Below are 25,370 nucleotides of genomic sequence, written 5' to 3' on the forward strand. Positions count from 1 at the left end.
GTTGCTGAGTAAAAACTTCTGAAAATCACTGTTTTTGTTAAATATTAGAGCCATTACATCTACTTCATCACGATATATTCTGATATTGTACATAATATAAATATAATTTTTTACTTGCTCACGTGACTTCATAAATTTATAACTAAAGTACCTAGTACCTATTGTATTCAAGTACCTACAATGAAACGAAATTTTAGTGAGAAATTTTATTTTTTCAATCAACATGATACAGAGATTATGGCTTTGTATTCAAATATTTTCTATTAATAATAAAATATTAACAACTTATCTTACATTCACTTGAAAATATACAATTCGTAATAGGTCTTACTAAATACTCTAAACCACTGCAAGTCGATATCAACAGTACAACTTGTTTCGAAATACGAATATACTTTGATATAAACTTGAGTTCATTTTAACACTTATGAAGTTATGATAAACCATTGCTCTTACGTTAAGGCATTACAGATAAGTTTATTGGCGGAAGCCCATGACTTTCGCCTCAAAATGCAACTATCTTCTACAAAGTTTACGCAAGAGCAATTTTTATTACGTCTTGGAACTGTCATGTCACATAAATAAGTAATTATTTTCAAAGGAAAAGCAACAACTGTCCTCTAGTTCTGCGCAGGGTATGCTAACTTTAGGCTCAAGGTCGAGTCGACGCGTCAACTCATAAATACTTTAAAGAAAATTGACCTTTTCCTTGACCTATGAAATAAGAAATCAACTATGTGGAAAAAAAAATTGACGCAAGCAAAACAAAAACAATTCCGAATGGAAATTTCCTTCACGAAGTACATAACGTGGGTAGTCGTTTGAAATTGATGCATCGACTCAGTAAATATGCCTCGAGACTTACGGCCGAAATAAAGTATAATAAATAATTGTTTTATCAATAAACTCTCTGTAATCTGACGATAAATTACTTCGCAACAAGATTATTGATTTTTGTCAAAAGTGTATGATATTTTTTACACAAATTAAAACAAAATTACCAAATAACTTATCGACAGATTAATTATTTTAGCGTTAAAACTAACGTGATTAGCCGGAGTATGCCTGACTAGTTTATACTAGCCATTAGTTAGGTGTAGTAAAAGAGGCAAATTCTGATATTTATGCCGGTTCTTCACCGGCGTGCTAATCGCGGCGCGAAATAATGGATGGTTGTTGTTGAAGAGCTGGCTTAACTAAGTTATAATCAAAACTTGTTGCCACCTTCTGCAGGTAGTCATATTAAATTACAACACTAAATAATGTGGTGCTAAATCTGGTGTACACAAATCGCTTGATTAAATAATAATAATAGTGCTATCCTTTTCCTCAGAGAACATTGCAACATTGTCAAAATCGTGTTCTGTGTACAACTGAATTACTATGCGTGCACTAAAAGATGAGACCTTTCTTTTTGGGCAGCGAACAACGCACTTTGGCTTTGGACAAGATATTTTCAGTACATTGTATGTATTTTTACGCATAGTAACGTTGTTCCACCGAGCTAGGTGTCAGGTTATCCTGCCAGCGTTATATCACCAATAGTCTTGACACTTTCCTCATATAGTTAATTTTAATCTTCACAAAATTTGTTACAGAATTAACCTGGATAAAAGCCAAAGCTTGTGATAGTGATGATGATGATGACTAATTGCAACCAAAATCCTTAAAACAATTTTATTTTAAATCTGTTATTTGCATCTTAGTTTAACTAATAACGCAACACTTATGAACACTATGTTACCGAATTACGAAACGAAACTAAATAGCCAATGTACTCGTCGCAAAAACTGAAACACGTGTTGAATATTTTTACATAAAGAATATATGTATACATTTCAAAAATATTTAATGGAACGAAGTTATAAGCTTGTTTTGTTTAGTCGTCATCGCAAAAACATGGTCACCCCAAGTGAGCGTATGACGGCTGGCGTCGATCATACGGGCTCCCGCTTGCACTAGTCGAATCAGCTGGTGCATGCGGTCATTCAACTAGGTGTCCAAACTTGCAGGATTTTAAAGTATTTTTTGGTCAAAATATAACATTGTAAAAATGACTGCAATCAATTCTGTTACTGATTCACACAAAACAAAGCGTTTTAGCGTTCCGGTACGATGCCGTCGGTAATAAAACTGCCATTCCCTTTCCAGGTTAGCCTGCCTTCTATCTTAGACTGCATCATCACTTACCATCAGGAGAGATTGCAGTAAAGGGTTAACTTGTATCTAAATTAAAAAATACTTTCAGGTTTTGCATATACTAACACTAACGTATTCTGTTGTATATAGCATTATTACTATCCCTTGTGCTTCTAGTGCGAGATTGTACGTGCACATATTACTGTGTAGCTGATACTTGATAGTTATCGTGAATTCCGATATTAATGACAATTGACATCAGAATAAAATGGGACCTACCGATACTCGTTTAAGTCTTCCGTTTTGGTATTTAGTTACTACAAGTTATGTGGTTGTTTCACTTACATGTCGCTAATGGCGCAGGTGGAAGATTAATAATAATATAAATTTGGACGTTTCCGACATCAAATATTTTATAGAAAAACGACAAAAACACGTACTAGAGGCACAGATTACAAAATGCACCTTTTCTATGAGCCTTCAAAATTTTGCAATGAATTTACTTATTTAATTGATTATTATTTATTTTGTATTTTTTATAATTTACTATACAGGTTCTAAATAGATTTCCGTGCCCACTATTTGATTTCCTATCATAATATCTAAAAAATGGAAACGTGAATAGCGCGCTATTTAAATAGAAATAGCACCTCATTATACTTTTATCTCGTCTTTTGAGTTAAATACGGTATGAAGCTAAATAATCGTGTTAATCTGCACAAATATTACAAATGAGAAAGTGGTGTGTTACTTTTTCGTGGCCCATCTGTTTAACCAGTTTTGACGTTTCCTACAGAGATAGCTACCCCCGAAAAAAGTTCGCATGGGAATTTCAAAAACTTTAGAAGAAGTCACAGGCTTATCTAGTCTAGTACTTCATATTTTTTACAATTTCATTTTTATTATAATAAGTGTTCGGACAGTAAATGTCTCAAGAGAATTTTTTATAAATAACGTAATATTGTATTCTCCTGTTTTCCCAAATTACTTTTTGTCATATAAAAATGTAAATCTCTTTACTGTATGTAAGTATGCCGATAATTGAATTTCGTTGTCACATCACACTAATATTGTAGCAATCAAACTGTTAGTTATATTGGTATGCATGGAGACTAAGAGCGATCACGCACTCATCCGATCCGAATCCATGAAAATACGGATATAAAAAATGTCTACGACATATTATGTCATAAGCATAAGCTACCATACAAATAGTTCTATGACAACTTCGGAACTTATTTTTACGGACTCGGATCGGAGGAGTGCTTAACCACCAGATCTATAGTGCGCACTTTGACTTTGCTCAGACTTACGACACTGTTAAAACAAGACGTTATACGCTGATATAAATCTGTCTCTCTCATCAGATCTCACCTAAGAGTCAAGACATATTGAAGCAGTATCAAATCAACAACACAATATTAACCTTACACTGAAGGTGTGCTTTTTACTCAACAGTTTTTTTTATATTACTTAGTAGAGGAGACGTAAAAAAAGGCGTCTCGGTTTGACTGTCGTCCAATATGCCTTGACCCTTAACCTCTATTATTAATAGGATAACTTCTTAGAGCAAATGATTACAGTCATATATACTAACAATGCAATGGCGTTTAGTGAGGCATAAGAAGAGACTGCCTTAACCTACTATTTATTATAACACCGTTATTTTTTATTTGACATAAATAAATTACAAAAAACAAAAGTATGTATTTCATATATGAATATAAAAATTATTAATAATTATTTTTTAGTATTTTCTAGAATACTTATTATAAAAAAAATTTTAGCTGGGCAGTAGTAGATAAACTAACTAGCTGTATCTTTTGCTTGATCGGAACATGTTTGCACACCACGGTCCACGGCTGTATCATGCAGAATACTATTTGCTCAGTGATTAATAGCTTTAAAAGGGTTTTTCGTCACATCATTCATAGTCAAAAATAGTACGATACTATATACATTGAGTTTTACAATTAGTCTATATTATGTGAGTCGAGTTTTACTGTGTAAAACTTAGGCACAACGCACACTCACAGAATAGATTGGGGCCGGAGTGCAGCGTTCTCAAAATCAGATATATTTACATTTGCTTGCGATTCAATCTGATTTAACCTGATCGTCAAAGTATATAAAGCTATGTTTAATTTTCCATAAATATAGGTAATACAGAAGAAACGCCTAACTTTCATCAACACCTCTTTAAAACCTATGATCTCACAGCATATTTCAACATATTTTTAAAATTAATAAATACAACCTCAACATACTTGGCAGAAAACAAAGAATCCGGATGATAGAATATACAAAGTAAATGGAATGAGCGCCAAAAAAATTTAAAAAATACATTCCGCGTAGTGTTAACTGTTAGTATGTACAAGTTTATGAGACTCAATAATAACTTAAAGTCACATCACACTGCCACTCAAGTTCAAACATTCGCGACTTTTACTATAACACTTCCAAAATATGAAACCGAATAAGGGTTCCTCCTTCGCTTCCTACTTATAGGCTAAGTAAAGTCGAAGTTAAAACCGATGCCACGAGGAAGCGCATAGCTGTTACGCATCTAAAGCTTAGCGAAGGGCAATGGTAACACATTCATATCTATAGATTTAATTGATTTAGCTTCCGTGTGAACCGTATGTTCATTTAATATATAATACATAGTCGACGTGAACTCAACGGTTGACAAGTAGGAAAATATTTCAGCACAAGGCTTGTGTAGCTATATGAATATAGTCATGTAAAATCACAGTAGCTGTCCATAGCTATATATCTGCCTCAATTTGAACCATAAACAAAACTGTTTTATTGCACTGCACCTGCGTAATATAAAGTCGTTGTGTATTAGAAACTTCCATACCGAGTGGGTCACATTGGCACACGTTCGGCCGCTCAGCGGCGGCGCTAGAAGATGTCGGGGCAGGCGGCCCAGTCCTGGTCGCGCTTGGCCTCCCAGTAGCGGTGGCTGTACAGGTGCCGCAGGTGCGGCTGGCCGGGCGCGGCCTGGCGCGTGAACCACAGCGGCGCGGGCGGCGCAGGCGGCGCCACGCCGCGCGCCGCCGCATCCTCGGCCGCCGCCTCGAGCCCGCGGCGCGCGGCGCGCTGCTTCTCCTCGAGGCGCAGCTTCTCGGCGTTGGCCTCGTCCCACAGCCCCTCCTCCATGAGGCGCTGGTCGGGCCGCAGCCGCGAGTCCGTGGGCGCCACGCCCGGCTCCGGCTCGTTGAGCTGCGCCGCCAGCAGCGTAAAATTGTAACACCTGCAATACGGGACCGGCCGCGCATACAGTAGCAGTTTTAAATAGAAACATGTGACGTCATAAACATTTAATGTACTTTTTGTAGTTTAATCAATAATTTAAAATATTAATTTATCAACCTTGCAACTTCTGGTAGTTTTACAAACGCAAATTTTACAAAAATTGCCACAATGGACGACACAGACGAGTTTAAGTTACGAGAGTCTTTACTTGATAATACATCAATTTCCATCCAAAGTATTAATTATGTTAGCATAATTTTAACATTTTTTCAAACAGTTTAGCAGGTTTTCGCAGTTTTAAGTCATGTACTGACGTAATGTATTTTGAGGTCTGACAGCGTTGTATGGTAATGCCACTTGGTCATGTAGTACGTACTTGTCGGAGTCGGGCGGCGCGGGCACGCGCTGCCAGGCCAGCACGAACTTGCCGGTCTTGCACACGGTGTTGTCGGGCGACGCGGACGTCACGGCCGCCACCTCCACTCGGCTGTCCCAGTGCCCCTGCAGCACGTACCGCGGCTGTAACCGACAAATTCAATTACATTCTAATTATTTATTCAAAGTAGGTACTATTGTAGGTACTCTTTTTGATAGTCAGCTAATAGATGATAGTGGCACTGATTCTGAGCACAACCTAATTTTAGAGTATTCGCATGCTCTTTTTACTAATGTAATATGAAAAGGACAGACACAGTATGACAGTTCTAAATTTAATTTTTAGATGGTCAAACCCGTGATTTTAGCCCGCAGTCGCGAACCTACTGTTTAAATTTGTATTGTGCACTAAAATTTAGAGTCTTTAAATGTGAAAGTCATGTTCCGTTCCTTTTTTAGCATTGTTAAAAAGAAAAGGATGCAGATACTCTAAATTTAGTGTAGAGAGCGACAAAGGAATTGGTTCCATTGGCGATAATTTTAATTACGTAAACTTAAAACTATAAGCTGTGATAGCCTAGTGGTTAGGACGTCCGCCTTCTAATCGGAGGTCGGGGGTTCTATCCCAGGCACGCACCTCTAACTTTTCGGAGTTATGTGCGTTTTAAGTACTTAATTAAATATCACTTGCTTTAACAGTATAAGAAAACATCGTTAGAAAACCTGCATGCCTGAGAGTTCTCTATAATGTTCTCAAAGGCGTGTGAAGTCACCAATCTGCACATGGCCAGCGTGGTGGACTATGGCCAAAACCCTTCTCACTCTGAGAGGAGACCTGTGCTCTGTCACTACAATCCCATCGCCGGCTCATTAGCGATGGGTTGATCATGATGACGATGAAACTTAAAATTAAAGCTACGAGGGTTCCAAACGCGCCCAGGTCTGAAAAGATCCCACAACAAGCTCAGTGGGGTATTCTATTTATAATCACCACTTCACAAAATCACACTTATTAGAACTATATATCTTCAAGTCAAGTCAAGTCAAATGATATATTCAAAATAGGTAATAAATTACTCATATTGATGGTCTGGTATGGTGTTAGATTTTTAAGATATAGTGGTGATAATTATTACGCAAACTTAAAACTAAAGCTACTGCTCTAGCAACTCATTCCCAAGCTTTCTTATCATTTAAATAATCCTTCAGGCTAAGGCCACATTATATGTTTTAGGCTTAGAGATAAGTTAGGAGCTATCCTTGGGTACAAGATACACAATGGTCACATACAAGGCTCCTAGCTTGGTGACACACAAGACATTACAGTTTAAGAGTGGCGGGAAGGGATCGTGCCCGTACGACGCCACAAAGCACTGAAACGCATCACGTGGCCTCAGTGTAAGGAGTCATACCACGCCCTGCGGGTCCTTGATGACGCCGGTGACCTTGCGCTGCGTGTCCTTGCTGAAATAGCCGTAGGGCAGGTACTTGAGGTGCGCCACGTAGCCGGCGGCCGGGCCTGCCTCACCCGCGATGTCCATATCGCCGTGGTTGTCCACCCACAGCTTGCCCACGATGATGTTGTGTACCGTCGTCGTCACCTGTACGCGAACACAATATAGTGCGTACGTTTTGAGAACTCACTCGCTATTTTTGCTCTTTGTGTCAACTGTCATATTATTAAAAGTAAGATTTTAATCCTTAATCTAAGGGTAAACCGTAGTTTCGACTTGACACATAGAGCAAATAAGGTGAGTGAGTTCTGAAAATGTATGCATTATACCACTTTTTTATTGCAAGATTGGCTTGCGCTTGCCTAGAAGATGCCTATGCACTTTGACATGAAGGTATAAAGGTAACACGGATGCCGGACCACAGGTCATATGGACTGCAATTTCTTTTACAATACTATTGCTCATAAAGTGTTTTACTTCTCTGGTTCCTACTTCACCGCTATTAAAGTAAAGTAGACCTGTACCACATAAGATAAATCTGCCTCGTCTTAATTCTTAGTCTGAGCAAGGTCACAGGGCGCTCTATAGGTTTCAGCCTAACTCACCTAAGCCTTTTCCTGTACCTAGACAGATTTGGGATCGCCTGCAAGTGTGAGACGGTGTAACGTGTCGCCAAGGATTTAGCGTTCCGGTACGATACCGTGTAAACACCAAAGGGTATAATAAGGGCTAAATTGTACAGTACGCGGCAGAAAATAATGTACATCAACCTTTACAATGAGAGTTCGGCTTTGTAGAGCGTTGTCTCTGTCACTCATACCTGTCACATAGGTATTATGAGTGACAGAGACAAGAGTTTTGTCCGTCTCAACGACAAAACTCTTGGATTGAAAAAAAGTTTAGCGGTGTGCCTACCTTCCTCCAGGTGTACTTGTTGCCGGAGGAGGGGAAGGCCGCGAAGGCGCCGCCCAGCGGGATGACCTGCAGGTACTTGCCGCGGAACTTGGTGGTCATGGTGAACTCCTGCCAGCACTGCCAGCCCGCCGCACCCTCACAGAACTGCGCCACCATCGGCGGGTGGTGCGACACCTGCGCCACACACCATCATTTTGAATTTCGCACCTTTTGCCGATTCATTGTCTATAAACTTTTTGTACTTAAGAGCCTGCGAGGACTTAACCTTCGTTATTTTATAAAAGCTGAAACTTTCTATAAGCATTGTCCCCAACACATATAGTAACGATCAGCGACTATGAAGTTTGGATCATCGTGGCTTTGGTAGATAACAGGTAACAAAGGTGTATAAAAACGAAATTGTCTCTCAAACTCACAGACTCTCTTTATTTCGAATCAATCTCTATACTTAATGACAAATCTAAATGCATTACTATCCCTTTCATAGTGCTCCTTAAGGAAAAAGACAGTGTTAGATGTAAATCTGTCAATTTAGTTTAGTTTAGAGATTGTGTACAACAGAATTATCCACAATTACTAAATCTTGTTCCACAAGGATGGTACACCAATGCCAAGTCGAGAATTTAAACAATGGCCGGTGCTGTAAGGAAATGGAAAAGCAAGGAATAGACACAAAAACACAGAGCCAGGGGCTCTGATGATAATGATTAATTGAAACCTTTCAAATTATATGAACATCAAAAAACCGACTTCCAAAGCCATTACAAAGATAATTTATTTTTTGTTTCAACGCAATTCATTTTGAAGTAGTAGTAAGTAAAGAAACTAGAAATCGACGCGTGATGCTTCTTGCCATTCAATTTCACTCAATTCATAATTATATGAGATGATACCATGATATAGGTACTAGATACAAATCATTACCCATATTATTAATGCAAAAGTTCCTCATTAGGTACTAAGTTGATTGCAATATACAACCCGGTCACATTATTTTTGCACCTGAAGTCGATAACGTCACAAATGCGAGCGAGCGGGAAATGTATACGTGAGACAGAGCGAGAGAGCGAAAGGAACGCATTTTATTGGGGTACACACTACACAGGTAATTCAACCATGTTATAAAGTATAGTAAACGACTTTACCTGTTCCGAGATGGCTCGCCAGCCGAGATCTGTCATGCGGTCGCACTCGTATGTCTCGCCCAACAGCGGATTGAATGGTTTCGTTGTTCTGGGACAGTACACATGTTTACTAGGTGGTATATTAAGAAGCAGGAATAGCTTAGTGGTTAAGACATGGGCTTGATATCCAGGGGGTCCTGGGTTCGATAATCGGCTCCTTTCAGTATGAGAAGGGATTGGCCATAGTCCACCATGTTGGCCATGTGCGGATTGGCAGGCTTCACACGCCTTTTGACAATATCATGTAGAGCTTTCAGGCATGCAAGTTTCCTCACAATTTTTTCCTGCACCATTAAAGCGAACGATATTTAATTTCTTAAAACGCACATAGCTCGGAGAAGTTGGAGGTGCGTGCCCATGATCGAACCCACGACTTCGAGAATAGGAGGCGGACATCCTAACCACTAGGCTGTACTTTAATTTATTGTCTGCTAGATAATACCCACGACTACGAGCGCGTGGATTTAAACCAAACCTAAGTATAGAAACAAACTACAAAAATAAAATGTATAGAGACGCGATTGATACGGGGCCATTGAGTAATTAATGCACGTTTCATGTTTGAATGTAACTAAAACAGGCTGACACGCAGGTTAAAGTGGCAAGTGAGGACGTGACCCTGTGGAACGGGCGAGCTATTTGTGAATCTCTTCATTGAGACAATCACTGCACTTATTACGGCCGAAATTTATACTATCATTATAAATGCGAAAGTTTGTCTGCTGTCTGCTAGTTTTTCACGAAACATCCGTTTAACCGATTTCGACGTATGGTACAGAGCACAGATATATGCCAACAGATATGCAACGTAGTGTGAAATGTTATTACTTCTATTTTACGTTTGCTTCAGCTATTGTAGCCTAGTGTACTGCAACCCACCATATTGCACAATAACTTCAAAACCAAAAAACAACAAACAAATCAATTATTTCTTTAAAATACTTGAGTCAACATAACCTCACGTTGTTTGTCAAGATCTCACATACAAAATACATCTTACGAACAAAAAAAGTGGCCACAGTGTTGGCCACAAGGACAAAAAATAATCGTTTTGTCACGTTGTAATAAGAGCTTAAATGTATTTAGCTATCTCGCTCTAACCGTAAGGTATTTATTCTGAGGTACAGAGATTGCATCCCCGGGATGGACAACAGACATAGGCTATTTTTGTCCCGGTAAATCAGAGTTCCCGCAGGATTCTTAATAATCCAAAAACCTAAATCCATGTGGATGAAGTCGCAGGCAATTCGGAACAGAGATAGTTTGTATCGAGACACGACACCTACCTACAAATTCATGACGTTTGAAAATTGTTTGCAAAATATAGGTAACATTGCGAAACAGGATTTTTTTAAATTGTGTTACTTTTCTGTAATTTGTCGATAAGTTAGCTTAGCATAGCAAAGTCCAAAGTGCCATTAATCACTATTCTTATTAATAATGCGAAAGTGTGTTTGTTTGTCCTTCAATCTCAAATTGAAGCCGCAATAGCTCAACGGGTAAAGGAGTGGACTGAAAACCGAAAGGTCGAAACCCCGCCCGTTGCACTATTGTCGTACCTACTCGTAGCACAAGCTTGATGCTTAGTTGGAGAGGAAACAGGAATATAAGTCATTTAACATGGCTAATATTGTTTTTTTTTTAATAAAAAAAAATCATGTTGCAACGAAGCAGCAAATCAGGTCTATGATTTGATTGAAATACAATGTAGACATTTATATGTATTTTTTCTGTTGCAAAATTACTGTATTCAATTGTTAGTCAATAAAAACTTGAATCCCGGAAGGCGTACCTGCAGGCCGTGGTGGCGTAGGAGGAGACGGTGAAGGCAGCCACATAGGCCAGCTGTTGCGCGGGGTCGGAGAACTGCGCCGCCTGGTCGAGGATGGCGGAGTACTCGTAGTCCTCCGTGAGCCGCTGCAGCATGGACAGCGGCTCGCTGAAGTTCACCGGGATCGGGATCTTCGACAACTCCTTACCTGTGTGCCACAGAATAAAAAGGCTGTTATTGATGTTTTAAAAAAGAAAAGATTTATTATTATTATTATTATTTATCACTATGCACACTGTACTTCTAACCTGCCCCCCAATTGTGTAAGAATAACCATTTCATGGCTATCGCAATCAATCGTCAAGAAATTCTGCCCTTTGATTGGTTGATTCGCTGTTTACATATTTTCACAGCCAATCAAAGGGCAGAATTCTTGACGATTGCGATAGCCATGAAATGGTTATTCTTACACAATTGGGGGGGCAGATTGTCGCATCAAAGGTGTCTACTAAATAAATTATTCATCATCATCATGATCAACCCATTACCGGCTCACTACAGAGCACGGGTCTCCCTCTCTGAGAGGGGTTTTGGCCATAGTCTACCACTCTGGCCATATGCAGGTTGGTAGACTTCACACACCTTTGAGAACATTATGGAGAACTCTCAGGCATGCAGGTTTTCTCACGATGTTTTCCTTCACCGTTAAAGCAAGTGATATTAAATTACTTAAAACCCATATAACTCCGAAAAGTTAGAGGTGCGTGCCCGGGATCGAACCCCCGACCTCCGATTAGACATCTATCTTGATATTAAATGGGTTATTTGTTATTAATAATAATTTATAACAAACGTTTTAACTTTAAGGGTATCAGACAGGGAGTTGCCACGGCACGAAGTGTCTGGCAATGCATGACGTGATTTCTACTACTGTTCCAAAGAAAATATTAAAAAATTAGACTATACTTTGGCGTAAGATTTTTTACACCTTTATTACATGTTATCTCCCAAAGCCACCATGATCCAAACTTCATAGTCGCTGATCGTTCCTCCCTGGGCTGGGGCCAATATGCAGAGAAACATTCAGCTTTTATAAAATAACGAAGGACTGGCACGAGCTGGCTCTCTCTCTATAACTCTAGACAGCTTACACTTACCAATGCAGTTCTTCATAATGGACCAGAGTGAGAGCGGGTAGTTGGGTTTGTCGGGGACGCGCGTCCGCCGCGGGTGCCCGTCCACCATACTCGTGGCTTCCGACGCGTGAGGCTACAACAGTGTGTTATATTGTATCCCATACATATAAAAGGATAGGCTGACTGACTGATCTGTCAACACTCAGCTCAAAACCACTGGATGGATTGGACTGAAAGGAATGCAGATAGGTATTATGATGTAGACATCCGCTAAGAAAGGATTTTTGAAAATTCGACCCCTAAAGGGATAAAAAAAGGGTTCAACCCCCTATTTTACCCCTTTAGGGTTCGAATTTGTGTAGCCCACATGAAAGAAATCGCGGGGATAAGCAAGTGTTTTATAAATTACTAGCTTCTGCCCGCGACTTAGTCCGCGTGGACTACACTAATTTCAAACCCCCTTAGGGGTAGAATTTTTAAAAATATTTTCTTAGCAGATTTCTATGTCATAATAGCTATCTGCATGCCCAGCCAATCCGTCCAGTAGTTTGAGCTGTGCGTTGATAGATCAGTCAGTCAGCTTTCCCTTTTAAATATTTAGATTGTATGTAATATCAGTTTCTGCTACTTATTTAGAGCTAGTCTCACTCACCCATATCATAATTTCCTGTTTCTCTTTGTTGTCGGTTAGCTTGCTAGCCGTGGCTGCCTCGGCTCCACCCATGGCGCTTTCTGCCCTCTCTTTATCTTCCACAAATATAACCTAAATAACCATATTCTATATATATATATATATATATATATATATATATATATATATATGTATATAATCAAAATTTATTTAAACTTATTAATTATAAATAAGAAGCTGGTAAACCAAAACAGTGTAATTGCTGTGTAAATGTAAGTGTAAATGTATCTCTGACTACTTACTCCAACTGCTGTCGTTATATGTCGGAATATACGAAAGACATACTTGTACTATTGCTTTTTAAACAATAAACGATTTATAATTTATTTATTTAATTGCATAAAATAAAATTTTACAGAAGAAGCAAATTCTGGTGAAATTTTTCTGTAATTTTTTTGGATTGTATTTTTATTGAAATCACGAACTTTGGACTCAATTTTAACACAGTTTTAAGCAGTGTTGCTTGAAAATGAGTTCAATTTTGTATTCATTTGGCCAAAAAATGACCAGATTAAAGTAAGAAGTATTTTGATCAGAAGTGAAATTACACTGTTCTGTTCACCAGCACCTCAATTATTGTATTTTAAGAAAGTCATCAGAAAAGGAGCACACCTGTTGAGTTTCAGTCACAGTTTCACCTTCCGACTCATCAGAACTTTCGCCACTTTTCACTTTATTTTTTCTATTTACCTGTAAAACATAAAATCTATTTTAACAACTTCCATTGGATATAAGTTCATAATAATTTACGTTCCACCAAAACGTAATAATTCATATTGCAACATAAGACAAGGTTGACTCATGTAATGAACAGAATACAAATTAGCTTATTAATGTGAAAGTACCTATTCGTTTTTGAAGCCAAAGCCTAACCACGTTATAAAGGTGACGAAAGTGTATGTCAGTTACCTTTTCAATCGTTAAAGCAATCTTGACGAGCAATTATCTGAATATTGACTATGAACTGGTAAAGGTCCTATCTCAATTTTTTTACGATTTCACTGTATACTATTTCGTACTCTGCAGTGCCTCAGTTCACGACATTTATCTAGTTGGGAAGAAAAATTTCAGAAAACATGCATACAAGCAAGACTTCACACAGCGGCGTATACAATCACTGCAGCTGTCACAAAAGAAGAAAAGAAAAGTTCAAGCAATCAATACATGAATTTCACTGAAAACGTCAAGGACATTAGCTGATGTGATGACATAATATATCAAGGGTAAACTCACAGGCACTTTAATTACGAATGAAGTCTTGTCCTCCATAGCAGAGGAGACTCCTTCTTCCATAGCGTCAAAGAACTCATGTTCCTCATCCTCTGTTTCGTTTCCTTGCCCCGAACCAGTCCCACCTGAGTACAAAACAAATGTATTTAAAAAATTACACTCGAACCATATTTGTAACACGACCCCATTCCCCGCACAAACACGTGTGTTTCTGGTTACAGAAAATATTATAATTTGAATTGACTTAATTAGTGACATCTGGTGAGAGCCTTAATTTGAGGACCCAATCCAAAATCCATACTAATATTATAAATGTGAAAATATGTACCTGCTACCTGTTACACGTCCATCCGTTAAACCGATTTTGATGAAATTTGGTAAAAATATAGCTTGCAACCTGGGGAATGAGGATGGACATTAGGCACCTTTTTGCACCTTTTTGCACCTAAGTCGCGGCCATCATCTATTTGGTACAGAGATAGTTTGCATGGAGATGCATATAGGCTACTTTTTATCCCAAAAAATTAAAGAGCTCCCATGGGATTTTTAGAAAACCTAAATCAACGCAGACAAAGTCGCGGACATCGTCTAGTATGCCACAGACTAATATAAATGATATAATAACATCACAAAATATTTACTTTTTGTTACAGCTACTCCACAGTCCACATAATAACTTTCCGACTAAGTAATTAAGCCCACTATTTATCTGTGTGACCACTTTGTCACAAAATTGCTTTTAACTAACTAGCTTATGGCCGGCCTGCGTTTCTCGCTCCATATTGTTCACTGATGGTATTATGTTATAAATCTTGACGCAAGTGCCGACAAGAACAGTACAAAGTTTCAACTCAATAAGATGAATGATGCATGAATGCATAGGTAACAAACAAACAGTGGACTTGGTTTGTTAGTTTTTTTAAGAATTAAGGTCTTCAAGATATGATTCAGAAATTCTAATAAGAGGTTTCAGTATCATTCAAAAACATTTCAAGTGCATTTTAATTTCTAACCAAAGTCACAAAATATTGATTAGAATAGACTTATTTATTTGTGAATTTTTAAATTTTATAAACTTATGTACAATAATGCTCAATATCCTGCAATATAAACAAAAGACTAGCACTGTTATAAGTTATAGCTTATAATAATAAACAAATAAATGGGATAGCATTGTAACATTCATTAATACTGATGATAATGATGAAACTGATGAAACAATACTTATTACTTATATTCCCATGGCAAAATTACTTACACATAACTATAACTTAGTATTTTACAAAACAGTGTACTATGTAGGTACAAGTTAAGTCTATTACAAATGAAATACTGTTAAACTCTTTATAACAAAACTCAAGGGACGGATTATTAATTTTTTGTTATCTAGAGAGTTTTTGTTGTGTAGAGAGAATAAAAAAGTATCTATATTACACAAATTGGATTTATTTATTTATTTAATTTTTAATATTTGTTTAAATAGGTACATGAATTTTCTTTTACTGGCCATGTCTAAAATTGGTTTACAACTGATAATACAATAGGTACCAGTCTGTTTGGTAACTCAAATCAAACTCTCCTAAAGACAATGCAACCCCAGAATTATGACTAGCATAATATTATTGTAGGCAATTAACTTAAACTAAGGCAGCTGTTTCTTAGCAGCATTTTAAAGATTTGGTTGCGAGTCTTTTGTAAACCAATAACAAAGATAATAATAATAAAATTGATAATAATAATACTGATAATAAATATTTATTGACATCTTAATATTAACGCTGCGTCTTCCCGTGCGAGGTCGCCATTCCAGCACCTTGGGACCCCAACATCTATCCGTTGTATGAACATGTGCCCTGCCCATTGCCACTTCAGCTTTGCAACCCGTTGAGCTATGTCGGAAGACCCCCCACTAGGTGGACGGACGACATCAGACGAGTCGCAGGGAGCCGCTGGATCCAGGCGGTGCAAGACTGTGGCGTGTGGATGTCCCTACAAGAGACCTATGTCCAGCAGTGGACGTCTATTGGTTGATGATGATGATGAATCATTAACGTAATAGAGAATGGCTATTCTACACTAATATTATAAAGAGGTTTATAGTTTGATATAGTTTGTAAGTTTGTTTGTAGGAAGTAATCTCTGGAACAGATCCGATTTTAAAAATTATTTCAGCTACATTATTCCTGAGTGATATAGGCTATATTTTATTTACAAAAAAAATCTAGATCCCTACGAAAATTGTAATAATAAACCTGTGTGAAGCTGGCGCGGGTTGCTATGTGTTATAAAGAGTGTTTGATACACTCTATGAATAGGCTTTAGGGTAAATCAACCAAATTAAACTAATGTGAATATTACAGACACTTTTTCATTCTAATCATTAGAATGAAAAATTCAAATAAAGAGTTTATGCTGTACTTAACGAAATAATGTAATTAACATGATGATGAAAAAACATTAGTGTATGCAACCTTTACAAGTAAAACTTCTTTGATGTTCTGGCAGATACTATGATTAAATACAGCTACAGCTACAAATACAGCTGAGTCTTCATAGTCCGAACCCCAGTTAACGCTTCTGTAATTTAAACCCCTACCTCTTTGCAACTGCTGTTTCTCAAAAATGCAGGTCCTTGTCGATCAATACAAGCTTTATTTTATTATTTATAATAGACTAAGCAGCTTTCGCCGATGTGTATATATATCAGATGTGCTTTGAGTTTTCCAAATGTTTGTCCTTTATACACATCATTGAGCAATTTATTCCACATAATAGTATTAAAATTTTTAAAGGGTGATTAAAACTTTTAAACTTTAATATTATTTAAGTATGTATAGCATTTTGGCATGCTTGTGCTTATTTGAGTAATAATGTAATTATTGGCTGGTGATGAAGACTGCTCAGTAATTTCAGCATAATGTGCAAACAAACAGACAGACAATTTTTTTATTTTTAAATACTATTTTGTACTCTATATCGATAATAAAGCTTCCACCGATAAAATTTTCAAAATACAGAAATTGTCTAGTTGCTGTTTTATTATAAGTATAGATTTACATCATCTCGATAAAATATGGCCGCTAAAACAGCTGTTTGGTGGTCATTTCAAATATGAATGGATAGAAGTAACATTCACTAAGAAGTAGCTTCCATCTGAAAAAAGATTTGAGTTACTCTCAAGTCACACCTAAAGAAGTTTTACTTTAAAGTTTATGTACGACAAGCATTGAACAGTGATATTATAGTAGCTTACATTGAATAATGCAATTTCTATTGATCAAAACATGAAAAAGCATAAATGATTTAAAGTGGTGGGTACATCACTTTGAACAGTTGCTGGATACAATATTTGATACAGGTAATTTACACACCAACGGAACAATCCAGACATTTCCTCTTAATTGAGGAAAAATATTTTCACTCCTACAAGAAGCATAACAATTTTTATCTTTTTTTTAGGGTTCCGTACCTCAAAAGGAAAAACGGAACCCTTATAGGATCACTTTGTTGTCTGCCTGTCTGTCTGTCTGTCCATCTGTCTGTCAAGAAAACTACAGGATACTTCCCGTTGACCTAGAATCATGAAATTAGGGGAAAAATCTGAAAACTGTGAATTTGTGGTTACATTACACAAAAAAAATTAAATCGTGGTCATAAACTAATAATTAGTATTTTCAATTTTCGAAGTAAGATACTATATCAAGTGCGGTATCATATGAAAGGTCTTCACTTGTACATTCTAAAACAGATTTTTATTTATTTTTATGCATCATAAGTTTTTGAATTATCATGCAAAATGTCGAAAAAATACGACTGTTATACGGAACCCTCGTTGTGCAAGCCTGACTCGCACTTGGCCGGTTTTTTAAATATTAGAAAAATAAAAAATATTATTAACCTTTTATACAGTCAATATAATCTGAATTTTGGGTACATTTTTGTAGACTGTCTTATCCATTGAAACGTCAAGTTATGTGATTTTAAGCTGTTCTGTTAACATGAAACATTATGTTTTGTAAATAACAATATCAATGTGCAACAGATAAGTATTTCTGGTAAGTCAGAAACACTTGCTGTTGCCTGTAAACTGAATGATTGCATACAGTGCCAATTCCAGCGTGGAAGTGTGACAATAATTATAATTTGCAAAAAAATTATGTCAGCATCTTCTAAAACTAACACAAATCATCTTGCAGCATTTGTTATTCACTTACCGCCCACAGTGAATACCATATTGGAGAATTATGTACCCGTCATTGCAAAATAAGCAATCAGTGCTAATTTTTTGCCAACCACTAGATACACAAGGCCAAGATCACGAAACACATGTATTTCACCAATATATATAGGTACTTATGACTGTAGGCAAACATCACTTCTTTACTAAATACCAGGCGAACGATAATTAGGTAAATAAATAAGCAACTCGCCCATTGTACCAATTAATTAATGAAATTTTATTCTAATCGTACACAACCTTCAACCTTGAGACACTCAAAAAATAAAATTATAAAACGAATGATCTCCGAAACAATATAAACGATTGCGGTATTACGTACCGAAACCAAATGTGTATTTATTTTCCGACACACATTTTTTATTTCTATATATTGTATCGCACTTTTAATTTAATTGCACTAAGTTAAAAACAAATCAGATTTATCAATAAGCCTCGCCTGAAATCGCCAATAAAATTAGCCCATGGTATGCTATCTTAGAACTCTGCTGCTAAACTAGATTAATAGCGCCATCTAGGAGCTGGATTTAGAAATAATGTTCCAGTGTTAACATGTAAATTATTTTTAATGACAGTGTTAACATAATAAAAAATACTCAAGTTCCAATATTGTGAAAAATTAAATTAAAAACATACTTTCTTTTTATTTGGAAAAAAGAAATATTCAATTATTATAAATTTTGCTAAAATTAAGCTTTATTTTTAAAATAATAGTTAAGTTCTTCAAATTCTAGATTTTCATATCTATGGTCAAGAAAACTGGGTGACAAGTGTCAAAATGTTTGAAATTTGAATTCATTTCATAACGAAATTCTACGGTGGTTCTACAGTTTTGGGAGTAATTTTATTTGATATTAAAGATTTCACGACTTTTGCTTTGCTTTCGGACTCCGACGATCCCTACGTTTATTATTTTGGCTTGTTTTTTGGACTACTGTTTCTTGTGTAAACGATAACTTGGCATTCCCCCTGAACTCTGTTGCAATCTGATTTTGTTTAGTGGTTTGGAAGTTTAGATTTGTAAAATGTCTCAAAAAGTATGTTGTGTGCCTGGCTGTTCAACTGTTGCAGGCGATGGTAAGTAAATTCGTTCTGTTTTATATCAGAAAGTATTGCTTGCTGCCTCATATACTCAATTGATTCAATCGGAAGATTGCCCTTGAAAGTTATCATTTCAAGGATGCAGTGATGCAAGGATGCCTTTTTGACAAGATGCGTTAGCTCTAGCACCACAGTTTTGTTTAATTGCAAACGTGAGATGTAGGTACTAAACCCTAAAATGTTGATGTTTGAACAGTGACTTAATGTTTTTAGCACTTTTCTCAATAGAAATAAGCTATTAGTCGGATCACTATAATTAGATAAGCTTGATGTTTAATATCTTTACTTCATTATGTATTTCCAGGTATCTCACTGCACCGTTTCCCCAACCCAAATCAGCACATTGATTTGTTTCAAGTGTGGCTGAAGAAGATTGGGGGTCATGTAGCGGAATTAGATAAAGATTACATTTACAGCAACAGAAGGGTCTGTCGTAGACATTTTGAGGACATTTATTTGTACCCAACAAAGTTGTGTTCCCTAGCCATCCCATCACTCTGTTTAGCAGGTTGGTTAGACATTTTTAAAGTACCTTTGTAACTAGCAAATATTTTCACTTGCTAATTGGTATATTTTAGATATTATGTAACTTGTCACAGAATATCAGACAGCTATGGTTTCAAGTTAATTATTTACAAGAACTTTTTATGTAGAAACATGGACAAGTCTTACTCTCTAATGTGAATAATTCATATCTCAATGTATTTACTTTATTATGGTTTTGATATTGATATTTTTATTTTAGAGAATATGGCTGCTGCTGAAGCAATAATTGTTTCTGAACCGCATACTAGCTCCAGTTTCATATCAAATTCTAATGAAATGGAAATGGCACCAGGTAATTATAAATCTTAAATCTAAATATATAAAAGGAAAAGGTGACTGACTGACTGACTGACTGATCTATCAACGCACAGCTCCAACTACTGGACGGATCAGGCTGAAATTTGGCATGCAGATAGCTATTATGATGTAGGCATCCGCTAAGAAAACATTTTTGAAAATTTAAATCCCTAAGGGGGTGAAATAGGGGTTTGAAATTTGTGTAGTCCATGCGGACGAAGTCGAAAGCATAAGCTAGTTAGTATCCTATAATTTTAAATCGCCTTTAAGTTTATTTTTTAACATGGCAGATATGTATATGCCATACAATAGGAAATGCAAAAAAATAGTGTTTTTGATTTACATGATCATATCATTTCAATTTAATTAGATACTAATAGAATAGTGTAGTATAACTTAAATGAACTACTGATGTGAAAGTTTGATACCTTTCAAATCAAACATCATTTTTTCATTTCCATTGTTGGTAGCTTTAGTATTAACTAGTGACCTTACCTTCGCATGGGTAGCTTATTACAGTTTTCATGTGGATCTCTAATTTTTTGAAAATAAAATATAGCTTATGTTACTCAGGAATAATGTAGATTTCTACTTGTAAAAGATTTTTTTAAAATTGGTTGGTATAGATTATCGTATTATTATCTCATGTGTTATTTTTGGTATTTTGCAGGACTTGTTGCAACATCAAGTAAAGCAGTACCTGCAGTTGCTATTAAGTTAAACTCAAAGGACAATTTAAAAGGTATATCAGAATCCTTCGTTTTAAACTAAAAAGTTTTTATAACTTACTTGGATTAGTTAAATATTATAACTGTGGTGATCATGCCATGCTTCATACTCTGTCTGTAGCAGACACTTTTAAAAACAAATTCATGTGGACAAAGTCTCAGGCATATCAAGTTGGGATCAATATTTTTTCTGCCCCAAAAATGCCAGGTTGTCTAAATAACTCTGTATAATATGACTTCAAGACAACAATATTATACACGGTCAGAAAGACTAGCAGCAGAATAACAGTAAAAAGGCTCTATTTTGATAACCCTAAGAATTTATTGCTCATTGATAATATCTTTAGTCATGATCATCTCATTGCCAGCTTATTACTGAGCATAGGTCTCCTCTAAGAGTGAGATGAGTTTAGGCCATCGTCTGCCATGCAGGTTTCCTTAAGATATTTTTTCGTTCACCATTAAAGCAAGTGATATTTAATTTCTTAAAATGCACATAACTCTGCAAAGTTAGAATTGATTGCACCCCCAACCTGTCGAAAAGTCATAGCTACTAGGCTGTTATACGATTGCACTGAATGACGAACCATGATTAATCATGATGGTACTTAATGAACAGCAATTTTAATATTTGATGTCATTTTACTTTCAGCTAAGAAGTGGGTTCTCACCAAACAAGAGAAGGAACTCTGCAAAGAAATTTCAAATATGAGACATCAATTAAAAAAATGTCGAATACAGAAAGACTACTTTAAGAAGAAGGCTGCTATTAAACTTAAAAAGACCGAAGCATTTGAGCTTTTGATGAAAAATATGAGTGAAGAGACAAAAACTTTTTTTGCTATGCAAGTCACTCAATTTGGAAAGAAAGCAAAAGGAAGACGCTTCACAATTAAAGAAAAAATTCTTTCCCTTGCATTGTACAAGCGCAGTCCAAAGGCATATAGGTTTCTAAGTTCTTTTAGTGTTTTGCCTAAGAGAAAAACACTTTCTACTTTATTACAAAAAATAAACCTCAAGCCAGGTAAAACCGTGGAATTATTTGAAGAATTAAAGAAACCTGTAACAAAGTTAAATGACAACCATAAGTTTTGTACGATTATCTTTGATGAAATGGCAATTTCACCAAATTTAACCTACTGCAGAAAAAATGATGAAATTATTGGTATGGTGGATGACGGTGAGGAAAAAAAGAAGCAAATTTGTGACCATGTTTTGGTGTTTATGGTGAGAGGTATCATAAAAAAATTCAAACAACCAGTTTATTTCACATTTTGTAGAGGCTCTACTAAAGCAGACAGCTTAAAGGCACAAATAAAAACTGTCATAAAAGAAGTAGAAGCCACAGGTTTAAAAGTTGTGGCCACTGTTTGTGACCAGGGGGCATCAAACCGAGCTGCTATAAACAGTTTACTAAATGAGACTAGAATAGAATATTTAAGAGACAACAAAGAATGGACTGGTGGGTTTTTTGAATTAAATAAAAAAAAGATTTTTCCTTTATTTGATGCACCCCATCTGATGAAGGGTATAAGAAATAATTTGTTGAACAAAAATTTAATGTTTACCCAAGATGGGAAGCAAAAAGTTGCAAAATGGCAGCATTTAGAAGAAATGTACCACAGGCAGCCAGGCTATAAAGGTGTCCGCTTGGTGCCTAAATTAACGGCGCAACATGTTGTGCCCAAACTAATACCTAAAATGAAAGTGAAACACTGCACTCAGGTATTCAGTCGGACAGTCGGCGTTGCTCTTGGATATATGGCAGGTACCTACTTGATTTGTATACTGATGTACATTGCTCTCTTTACCATTGTCAAAGTTGGTGGATTTTACTCTTTATGCAAGGTTTTCTACTTCATCATGATCATCATGATCACTCCACCGCCGGGTCACTACAGAGTAGGAGACGACGTCATAACCACTAGGCTATCCAGCTTATTTGTGTATTGTGTTCCATTCTTATTAATTAGTAGAATAGAATATTTTAATTTTTACTTATTATAATTTATTTTATGAGTATTTAACATGTCCTTTTTTTCTTTTTAGATTGTGGGCAACTTCCAGCTGAAAATAAAGACACGGCCGATTTGTTAATATTGATGGACGAATTATTTGATTCTGTGAATGGGAGTTACAGCAAAATAAGAAATGGTAAAATTTATAGAACTGCTGTAACTCCCAAATCTCCTCATCACCAGTTATGGAGAAAAAGTTTGCCAGTATTGAAGTCCATGGTCTTTGTTACAAAGGATGGGAGAAAAGCCTCTGTTCCATCAATTTCGAGCTGGATAAAAACAATTGAAGGGTTCCAGTTATTAATCAATCATTTAAAGTCCCTCAATGTAACTTCACTTTTGTTACGACATTTCAATCAGGACCCCTTGGAAAACTTTTTTGGTGCAATAAGAGCACAGGGCCATTCAAACAATATGCCAAATGCATATGGGTTTCAAGCAGCATATAAGACGTTAATGGTAAATAATTTAACATCTCCTCATTCTGTCGGGGCAAATTGTGAAAAAGATGGGGACTTTTGCCTAAACAATTTAAAAAATCTTATAAAAAGTAGCGAAAAGAGTAACGAAGAAAACATAGAAAATATAGAAATAGATTTTAATGATTTGAACATTGAAAATATAAATACAAATAAACTAATTGAAGGCAAATCTCCGACAGATGTAGAGAGGTGTGCGGCAGTAGCATATTGCAGTGGATGGCTTGTGACAAAAGTGCAAAAAAAAGTTTTCAAAAGTTGTCCTGAATGCATTGAAGTGTTTAAAAGTAAGGAACTGGAGGCTTTTCATAAACATATTAAAATTAGCGAATACAATGACAAAGGATGGCTATGTTATCCGACGAGAAACATTTTTGATTGCTTCGCTGAGATCGAAAATCACGTAATTGAAATTTTGAAAAACAGAAGTAATAAAAATAAAATACAAGAGTACGTAAAATTAATACTATTATCAAATATAAATTTTAACTTTATATCATGTAGCTCACATAGAGACAAAATTATTAATTTTTTGACCAAGGAAACTGTCATTTTTTTTATAAATAACTGGTGCAAAGATATTAATTTTATTTTAAATGGAAAAATTCACTTTTTTGATTCAAGAGATCCACTTAAATGTGATGCTGATATTTATTATAAAAAAAAAATTGAAAAAGTTTAAATAACTTATAATAAGTTGTGTTTAATTTTTGAATTAAATTTGATTGGCGGGAGTTAAATGCCATTGTGATATTGGTAATTATCAGTATTGCCAAGATAAGTACCATTATCCATTCAAAACTCCCGCAAATCAAACACCACATTCCTACCTAATTTAAAAAACTATAAAGTATGTATATAGGTAGGTATATATACTGGGTATTGGCTGTATTTAGTACCAAACCCGTCTCCTAGATGGCGCTTTTCAAGTGGGCGCCTTGACGGCCCGACTTACCAGTCTATCTCCCTATATACACTGTAGTCTGTGAATTAGCCGTCACGACTCACGAGTCATACCTAAAGTCAATGTCAAAGAGTATATACAACAATATACAATCACTACGTTTGTCTTTTTTTTTATGGATTCACGGCTTTGAATTCTAGCTTTTTTGACAGCCTTCAATTGAACCGCAGACGAATAACATAGGAGTCACCTAAAGAGTAAAATCAATAACCTCCGAGATTTCTGAACCGATTTGCGTAACTTTTTTGTTAATCGATAGAAAAACTGCGATATTGTCCCATAATTTTTTGTTATTCCATCTCCTCAATCTTGATGCGGTATGGAACCTGACCTGACCATCAAAACTGATGGGATTTAGAAACTGTTGGTTATAAATTGATATTGGAGGTACCTAACAAGTAAAGACTTTTTGAACTGAAAACCCAACTCCTCAGCCCTGATGCTGTAAGGATCTGCATTCCTAAATCGTGGCGATCCCACGTGATTTTAAAAGAATCATGCGTTTAAATGTTTTTACGTGGTGGTGCTGAGATACCTTGCATCCCAGGGACGGGCTACTACGGAGAGGCTACTTTTTGTCCTAGAAAATCAAGGTTCCACAGGATATTTAAAAACTTTAAATACACGCGGGCGAAGCCGCGGGCATCAGCTATATGAGGTAGTTACTCCGATTTTGTCTGTCTGTCTGTCTGCTAGCTTTTCACAGCCCAACCGATTTCTATGAAATTTGGTACAGAGTTAGGTTACATTCCGGGGAAGGACATAGGCTACTTTTTATCCCGGAAATTTAAAGACTGCCCACAGGTATTCTAAAAAACCTAAATCCACGCGTACGAAGTCGCGG

The 25,370-nt window shown here is 36.3% G+C and overlaps 2 protein-coding genes across 2 annotated transcripts in view; one reads left to right on the forward strand and one right to left on the reverse strand.

Annotated features, from left to right (window-relative positions):
• Positions 1–25,370, forward strand: part of pasha (partner of drosha) — a 144,958-nt gene that overhangs the window by 38,068 nt on the left and 81,520 nt on the right. The gene's annotated exons all lie outside the window — the stretch shown is intronic.
• Positions 192–25,370, reverse strand: part of Osbp (oxysterol binding protein) — a 29,618-nt gene continuing 4,439 nt past the window's right edge. The window contains exons 5-14 of the mRNA XM_034972317.2: positions 14,160–14,281; positions 13,539–13,616; positions 12,888–12,998; positions 12,257–12,368; positions 11,121–11,307; positions 9,290–9,377; positions 8,145–8,318; positions 7,188–7,376; positions 5,777–5,919; positions 192–5,398 (exon numbers count right to left, since the gene is read on the reverse strand). Of these exons, the coding sequence (XP_034828208.1) occupies positions 5,047–5,398; positions 5,777–5,919; positions 7,188–7,376; positions 8,145–8,318; positions 9,290–9,377; positions 11,121–11,307; positions 12,257–12,368; positions 12,888–12,998; positions 13,539–13,616; positions 14,160–14,281 (1,556 nt within the window). The 3' untranslated portion in view covers positions 192–5,046. The remainder of the gene's footprint in view (positions 5,399–5,776; positions 5,920–7,187; positions 7,377–8,144; positions 8,319–9,289; positions 9,378–11,120; positions 11,308–12,256; positions 12,369–12,887; positions 12,999–13,538; positions 13,617–14,159; positions 14,282–25,370) is intronic.

Source organism: Maniola hyperantus, chromosome 9 (genome assembly GCF_902806685.2).
Source record: "Maniola hyperantus chromosome 9, iAphHyp1.2, whole genome shotgun sequence".
Taxonomy (NCBI): Eukaryota; Metazoa; Arthropoda; class Insecta; order Lepidoptera; family Nymphalidae; genus Maniola; species Maniola hyperantus.